A 9,085-nucleotide genomic window follows, 5' to 3' on the forward strand; every position below is an offset into this window, starting at 1 on the left:
AAATATAAATAATTGGACATGTGGCACGTTATATAAGTTTTTTCTTGGCAAGAGGCCAAAAATTAGCAAGTTTTGGGAAAGTTACCACACAAACAAAGAGATCGGTGTCTATTTGTATATTGGTGCTTAGTTGTGGGGATTGGTGTCTCCAGTAGATTGTTGTCTATGAAAATCTAGAAGAGTAGATTGGTGCCTATTGGGTTTTATGAAAGTTAGGATTGGTGTCACCAGTAGGTTTGTGCCTAGAAATATTTGTAACAATAAGTTGATTCCTATAAATAATTATAAAATGGGTATGGTTATGGTGAAGATGGTGCATTGCAGATCTACCTACTCTTACCCTAGTCATAATACTAATTACAGTTAGCTACATTCACTGTAACCTCTGAGACAACATCTGCAACACGTCGTTCTCTCCTGCACCTGCTTCCAACTGTCGACGTTACGGTCTACTGTTCCTAGGTTCAGCATGGAGGGTATGGAGCTGGACATCGTGGATTATTCACCGGATCCTTACCTGGAGCAGGCTATCTTCTGTAACCCTAACCCTAGATCGGTTCTCGTTTCCTCTACGTCGTCCAGCTCGAATCCGGCGCCGGTTGTCTCCCTCCCCGGGCTTATGGCCTCCACCCTACACATTGGGACCCTCTCCATCAACTCACCCACCCTGGACTGCCCGCCGTTGTCTCCTAGAACCCTAAACCTTCTGGCTACCTGTTTGTCCCCTCTTTTCGACCCTGCGCCCCCTACAGATCACTGTTTTACCAAAAATCCTTCATCTCGCCCGAGAACCGACCCTGATGCGGCCGCAGAGACACAGAAGACCTTCGACCACCCCGGCTGCTGTGAGGTGACTCAAGTCACAGCTCCTCCTTCTGGCTGTTTCGATACCCCGGTAATCCGAGCTAGGTCGGTGGAGCCACACCCAGAAGCAAATTTCCCCTCGGATCCGTTACAGGATCACCCTACTGCGCCGCGTACAGGGAAGAGGAAAGCAAGGTGCATCAAGGCATCTGGCAAGGATTACACCATAAAGTTTGGGGAAGGACTCACCATGGGTGAAGTAGCCGACAAAGCAGGGAAAGTCCTGGTGGGTAGGGTTCATGGAAGAACCTACACAGCAGAGTGATTGGGGTTGTGGGTTAAAGAGATCTGGGGATAAATTTTCATACAGCTCCCAGATGTTCAGATACTTCCTCATGGGTGGTTTGTGCTTCATTTTGCCCTTGAAGAATACACAAACCTGGCTCTTGCACGATATTGGCATATCGAAATGGCTCTAGTGCTGCTCAAAAGATGGAGCCCTCTCTTCAATCCGGAAAGAGAGCAGATAGGAGCTGGACCTCTATGGGTACGGTTACCAGGCTTACCACTCCAGTACTGGTCTGAAGAAGTGTTTGTGCGAATCGGGAATACCCTTGGCACCTTCTTGGATTACGACAAATCCATAGTACAGTCCAAAAATCGAACCCTAGCCCACATTCTGGTGCATTTGGACACCCAGGAGGGTCTGGAGGAAAAAATTACCCTGCAATGGCGTAACTTCACTAGGGTTCAAATCCTTGATTACGAGGGTGTGCCATTTAGATGCTGACGCTGCCACAAGGTCGGGCATCTGTATAAGGAATGTCCTCTGGTCTCAAAACCCCCGGAAGCAGCTATGGAAAAGGAGGAAGGCATTGGTAGGGATACCCCTGACATCCCCAGGAAGACTCCATCTGCAGTACCTGCACCAACTCGGAAGGCGACCCCATCTCAACTAGTCCAGCAATCCACAGGCAACTCTTCGGGTCCCCCATCTCCACCTCTGACTCGAGCCAGGGTAGCAGCTGAAGTGGCTCGAACATCGGGTACTCCTCTCCCCTCTTCCCCTGTTCTATCTTCTACTTATGCATTTTCTGCATAGCATCAGCATAATGCATCTGTACAGGATCGATCCACCTCTCCCTCATCTATTCCTTGCCCCCTTCTCTCCCATCACCTGGTTTACTCCACCACTTCCCCTTCCATAAATCCGGAGGCCACCTCTTCCCCATCATCACCTCCCCCGGCTCCCCCTCATCCTTATAACCTACGATCTCGCCCTCCCTCTGGGGGTTCTCATACAACTCTCTCTGGTCTTGGCCTGTCCCTCCCCTCATCGACTATCAAACCCCTTCGTGGGCGCAAATCTTACCTTTCGCACACAATTCTCCGGGCTAGTGCTGAGGTGGTCTCGGGAAGGCAATCTTCATTAGATCAGGTTCTTAGAGCAAAGAATACCCATGACATGGTTCCCCCATGAAATGCCTATCTTTCAACTGCAGGGGTATGGCTAGCTTGCCCAAAAAGCTAGCCCTCCGCAGGCTATTTATTTTTGAGCCTGTAGACATTATCCTTCTTCAAGAAACCCTCGGTGAAGCTCAACACATCATTCGAATTCTGCAAAATTTAAGCCCGGGATGGGAATTCCTTGCACTAGATGTTGTTGGTCGTTCAGGTGGATTGGCTTTGGGATACAATCCCCGAACCATAAACCTTAATTCGGCTTGGGGAGGAAAGGGGTTCATTGGTATCGACTTTTTTTCTGCTGAGTTGGGTATGGATCTCCATGTTATGAATGTTTATGGGTTGTGTTAGGGATGGGAGGCTTTCTGGAATCAGCTTCTAAATCTCTCTCTTACCTCATCAGACAATCTCATCTTGGGCGGGGACCTAAATTTTTCCATTGGATATAGTGAGTCCTGGGGATCATCGGCACAGATTGACCCACTCTCTGATATCATGGAAAACCTTCTTGATCAAGCTCACCTCTCAGATATTCCTATGAACAGACCCCTGCCAACATGGAGGAACAGAAGAGTTGGTGAGGCAGCCCTCGCTAGAAGACTAGACCGTTTCATCCTCAAACATCCGATGATACAGAGATTATCTCATTATAGGCAGTGGGTTGGAACCAGAGGCATCTCTGACCACTCGCCTATCTACCTTGAAATATCTGGTCCTCCTATTAAGCCCAAAGCCTCGTTCAAATTCAATTCATCTTGGCTTCTGGATCCCTCCTACACAAAACTGGTTTCAGACTACTAGATGCAAAACCCTCCCTCTCAAGGACACACTTGGGCTGAGGGATTTTGTCAAAACCTTCTGCATCTCAAGAAGCTCACTATCAAGTGGGCAAAGGAAAAACTCCAAAGGGATACCCATACCCTCACCTCTGTAGAATCATCCTTGGCGCACCTTATGGATGACCACAACAGGGGTTTCTTAAGCGCTGAAGCCAAGTCAAATCTGATTGAGCTAGAAAATCAAAGAGCTAGAATTTTGAAGGAAAGGGAGGAAACCTGGAGACTCAAGAGTAGAGTGATCTGGCTCAAAGCAAGGGATGAGAACACAAGGTACTTCCAGAACTTTGCCAAGGGAAGAAAAGCCTCCAACACCATCTGGAAAATGCCCACACCAAATGGAAGTATTGCAAAAACTTTCAACCAATTATCTCAGTTGGGTATCTCACATTTCAAACAGCTCTACAAGGAGCCACCTGTCTCAAACCTTGTTGATATCATTCAAGTAGCAGGGCACTTCCCAAGCTTTGTAGATCTGGAAGCAGAAGTTGAGCTAACCTCTCCCATTACCAGAGATGAACTTGAGGGGACTTTAAAATGGTTCTAGAAAGATAAAAGCCCTAGCCCAGATGGTTGGTCCATTGAATTCTACTTAGCCTTTTTTGACCTCATTGGGAATGATCTTCTCAATGTAGTTGAAGAGTGCAGGACCTCTGGAAAGATGTATGAGGCTATCAATGCCACCTTCATTTCTCTTATACCAAAATCTAACTCACCTACATCCTTCAATGATTTCCGCCCCATCTCCCTCTGCAATACCCTATACAAAATCATTGCAAAGATCATTGCAAATCGGCTCCACCCTATACTCTCCCATCACATTTCTCCAGAGCAATTTGCCTTTCTCCAAAACAGATAGATCCATGAGGCCATAGGCACAGCCCAGGAAGCCATTCACTCTATCAAAACAAGAAATCTGAAAAGCATTATACTCAAGATTGATCTTGCTAAGGCTTTTGATCGTGTCAGCTGGCTCTTCATTAAGATGATCCTGATCCATTTAGGATTCCCTCTGGCTTTCACAGACTGGATTATCTGTTGCATAAATTCGACATCCTTCAGTGTACTTATTAATGGCTCTGCATCCCACTTCTTTCATGCCGAACGTGGACTCCAGCAAGGATGCCCTCTATCTCCCCTTCTGTTTCTTATAGTAATGGAAGGTCTTAGCAGGCTCATTGGCACTGCAAAAAGGGAAGGCAGACTCAAAGGACTGAAAATTAATGAACTATGCCATCTCACACATCTCTTCTTTGTTTATGATGTTATGATCTTCCTAGATGGCAGCATCAGGGACTCTACCTCCTTCCATGACATTCTTATTCTCTTTGAAAAAGTGACTGGTGTGGTTGTAAATTAGACCAAATCTATTATTACTCTATCTCACACCACCCCTCAAGAGGATAGAGCAGCTCTCCATTTTTTCCATTATCAATTGCATAATCTCTCAGATGGATTGAAATACTTGGGTTTTAGGATCAAACCCCATAGTTACCAAATTGTTGACTGGATCTGGTTAGTGATTAAAATTGAGAAGAGATTGAAAATTTGGAATCATAGATTTTTATCAAGAGTTGGGCGCCTTGTCCTTATAAAATCAGTACTGGAAGCCACTCCTGTATATTGGATGTCACTCGCCTGGATCCCTTAGGGAATACTCGGATGCATCCAACAGATATGCTACCGATATCTATGGAATGGACAAAAGGAAGGAAAAACTTTTGCTTGGGTAAGCTGGAAGAAAATTGCATTGCCAAAAAAATGGGGGTGGTGGGGGTTAAAAGACCTGTCTGTTTTTTCCCAAGCTCTTGCAGCCAAGATGAGCTGGTCCCTTCTCACTTCACAGAATCTATGGACGACTGTGTCATACCACAAATACATTTGGCCGCAGCAATTATTGGACTGGGTTCATCTACCAGACTGGCCTCATTTGGGCATTTCTATAGTATGGAAAGCAATCCTACAAACGATGCCTTTCATCAGATCCGGCTTGGCATGGCGCATAAACAATGGAGCATCTATTCGCATTGGTATTGATCCATGGATAGGAGGGGGAAATAGATATCAATTTCCACCTAATCTCATTCAATACCTTCATCTTAGAAATACCACGATGATTGCACATATTGCTGATCATGAGCACAACACTATTTTCAGACAGAATTGGAGGTCAGCACCTGAAATGGACATTCTTGTTCAATGGCATCAGTCCTGGGATTCATATCTAGTGGCTTTGTCTGAAGCTCATGTGCATCTAAATAATGACCCAGATGTACTAGTATGGATACTAGTTGATCATGGGAAATACACCCCAAAACTGGGCTACACCCACCTTCTCTTGGATCAAAAACCTATACTTATCTGGAAAATGAAAACTTCTCCCTGGGCGTGCCTCTTCATGTGGAGTGTTTTATGTAACAAAAATCCTACAGATGATGCCCTTATGCACAGATCTATTCATGACCTGATCTGGTGCATTCTCTGCAAGCAAGACTCTGAAACCAACGAGCACCTGTTTTTGCTCTGTCCGACTGTCATTCAATTTTGGCAAGCTACAACACAACATCTCTCTTTGCAGAACACATGGCAAGGCCCTTCTATTCTCCAAGCATGGAACAACTGGATTGCAACACACCAGGGAGCAAAGGTTATCCTCTGTTGGACTATATGGCTGACCCGGAACCATATTATTTTCAAGAACGAAACTGTCCGCTGTCCTATTATCATTGCAAAGGCTGTGGCAGCTTATCATGACATTCCAGAAGAGGCAAATCCCCACATCCGTAGAACCTCAGCCCTTGGTCAGATTGATAAATATAAGCCATGGGCTTACTTCGATGGAGCAGCTCAACCTCATGGTTGCAGAGGGGGTTTCATGCTATACATCTCTAATCAACACTTCTATAAGGTCCAATTAGGACTAGGGGAGGGAACAAACAATTTTTCCGAGCTTATTACCCTCAGACATCTGCTCCATTTTGCATTAGCACATGATTGCACTACCATTCAGATCTATGGGGACTCAAAAATTATTATCAACTGGTTCAACAATAAAAATCATTGTCATGCTATTTCACTACAAAATATTTTGGATGAAGTCTACAATTTCAAAGCAATGTTTAACTCAGCCTCTTGTCAACATATATACAGGGAATATAATGAAGATGCTAACAGAATTTCCAAGGAGGGCTCGCTACTACCTCGAGGCTTGTGGATAATCTCTGAACAGACGGGAGCAGATTTCTACCAATACCACCATAGGCCATATATAGACTAGGATTACCATAGGGTGGAAAGGCCCTAATTATATATATTTTTTGTTGTTTTATCATAGCTTTATCCAAAACATGTATATATTTATTTTTGTTGATATATAGACAAACAGTTTGAATATGTACAGGAAATGGCTTGGCCATTTATATTTTTGACACAGCTAGATTTGAAATGGTCATGGGCCAACAGTACTTGCATATGCCTTGGGCATCTACTACATGTAATTTTTCCACATAATGAAAGATTACAATTTTTCCATTGGAAAAAAAATTATAAAAGGAAGTTTGGTGGTTTTCACCAATAAGGGTTTCCACATAAATCTTGTGTTCCAGATCTGAAATTGATAGATATCATATGTGGTTGTTTTCTTATGGTTCATGAATGGTTAAAAAGTTAAAATGTGTCTTATACAAATTCATCAACCCCACCCTGCACCCCCCAATATAAGTGTGTTCTCAACACAAAAATATATGTTGATGATTTGGTTATAACTAGAAATAACAATGATCAAATTCTTAGATTGAAGAGTAGACTTGCTAACACTTTTGAGATGAAAAATTTTGCTCTTATACATTTCTTTCTTGGTCTTCTAAGTTTTACCAATACATGATGGTATCTTTATGTCTCTATCTAAATATGTATTTGACTTATTGAAATAAATTAAGGTGGATGATTATAATCCATTGCTACACCCTTCCAGTTGTGTATCAAGTTGTCTAAATATCAATCTCCAAAATTTGATGTTATCCTTTATTGACAACTAGTCAATGGTCATATTCACTTAACTCATAGTCGACCTAATATTTCCTTTATTGTTTGTGTGGTTTCCTAGTCTATGCACGATCCGTAAGAAAACCATTATAAAGATGCAAGAAGAATTGTTCATTGCTTTAAGGGTACCTCTCATTTTGGTATCAAATATTATTATGGTTCAAATTTGTTAGTTGCCTTCACCAAATCTAATGAGGCAAGTGACAGTGATGACAGAAAATCCACTTATGGCTATGTGTTTCACTTTATTGTTGGACTGGCGATTTGATTATGCAATAAACAATGTATAGTTTCTCTATTGAAAATGGAAGTTGGATATCATGGAACTGTTAAAGTAGAGATAGAGGAAATTTGGATTCATCAACTCCTGAGAGAGCTTGTGTTTCCTATCGATGCCTTGACTTTTATTTACTGTGACAATTAAAGTACAATTTAGGTTGTTGACAATCTTACTACACATAGTAAGATGAAGTGTGTCAAACTCCATGCTCACTACCTATGAAAGTTGATTCAATAGAAGGTTTTCACCCTTATATATTGTAGAAATAATGATTATATTGATGATACATTTATAAAATTGTTGTTTGAAGCCAAGTTCGTTAAGTTAAGTGACATGCTTGGACTTCAGGGAACTGAAATTGGGGGGCGAGGGGGGGGGGGGGGGGGGGGATGATGTGTTGACAAATTTCACCTCTCAAACGTCTAAAATGTTGTGTTAACGGAGTGGTGTTAGAACCTAAGGTTATGTTTTTCCATGTCACATCTACAACTTTTGGAGATAGTCAGTTGAAGATTCAACTAACAAGAGATGGTAAGTCAAATGGTTGACTAGTAGAATAGTCGACTAAGTCATCATTAGGTTGGCCGAGTAACCGACCGGTAGATAGTTGATTGAGTGATCAACTAGTGGAATCATTGACTAAGTGGTCAAAGGAATTGATTAGACCATTAGATCAACTTGGAGAATTTGTTAGCTGACAAAAATTGGGACATCTAAAATAATCAACTAGCTAATGAAATAATGCAAACAAAAATGGTTGCAATTGTTTATGCTTGTTTGTGGACTAAATCTTCTAGAATTCAAGGAAGTTGGTAAGATTTGGACATTAGAAATAAAGGACCCTATGGTTCGAATGTAATAAACCAAGGATTCAATTCATTGTTGTTAAATTATCACGCATTTTGATGTTCTAATTGTAATCTGTTAAGCTTAAGTGCCATAATGGTGTCTTTAGACACCACCAATCATCTTGCGAGATAATTACATCTCTATCTACTTCTCTATAGTATGTTTTTTGTTCTTTATTCTTGGGTCCAATCCCCAACATAAATTTAGAGGGATATGTGTTAATGAATCGTATTGACAATATGCTAATTGATTAGGTATCATATTAGTAACAAGGTAAAATTAACCATGGGAAAGTCTCTGTGAAGAGAAAAGTTGAAAGAGTTGAAAGACATTAATGAGCAAAGATAGTAAGACAACCAACAACGAATGTGAGGAGTCACATTAGAAGGAGAAGAAGATTTAAGATTTTCAATGTGAGCTCCATACCATTATATATTTTATTACTTTATGATGGAATGGTAGATAAGACATTAAGACTCCATTCACAAATGCCATGGAAAAAATGGATTTGTGCAAATTTTAGCTTATACATTTTAAATAAAGTGATTTGGTTTAATATTCATCAAGAGAGGAGGTGTACTTATATTATAGCACAAACATGGCAATAATTGGAAAACAAGGAGGATAATTTGTCAAATTTTAATGCAAAAGTCCTAGTGATGAAGATAAAAAACCATCTACCAATACAACAAATGCTTGCAAAACAATAAAGCTATAAATATTAAGCATGTCCTTTAAACACATTTCTCATTCCAATTAATCAAAAGAGTCTCTTCATTGAATTACATACTAGAGGCAAAGAATATAA

At 41.5% G+C, this 9,085-nt stretch overlaps 1 protein-coding gene across 1 annotated transcript; it reads left to right on the forward strand.

Moving 5' to 3' along the window:
- Nucleotides 1-1,273: 1,273 nt before the first annotated feature.
- On the forward strand, nucleotides 1,274-1,594 carry LOC149142749 (uncharacterized). The gene has a single exon (XM_089451572.1). The coding sequence runs from the start codon at nucleotides 1,274-1,276 to the stop codon at nucleotides 1,592-1,594; it is 321 nt and encodes a 106-aa protein (XP_089307698.1).
- Nucleotides 1,595-9,085: the final 7,491 nt, after the last annotated feature.

Source organism: Pinus tabuliformis, chromosome X (genome assembly GCF_031772625.1).
Source record: "Pinus tabuliformis cultivar Carrire ecotype Pingquan chromosome X, CPIR1, whole genome shotgun sequence".
In the NCBI taxonomy this organism is placed as follows: domain Eukaryota; kingdom Viridiplantae; phylum Streptophyta; class Pinopsida; order Pinales; family Pinaceae; genus Pinus; species Pinus tabuliformis.

What these genes read in the sequence shown, in the direction of transcription:
- LOC149142749 (XM_089451572.1), top strand. Translation starts at nt 1,274, where the DNA reads ATGGCTCTAGTGCTGCTCAAAAGATGGAGCCCTCTCTTCAATCCGGAA.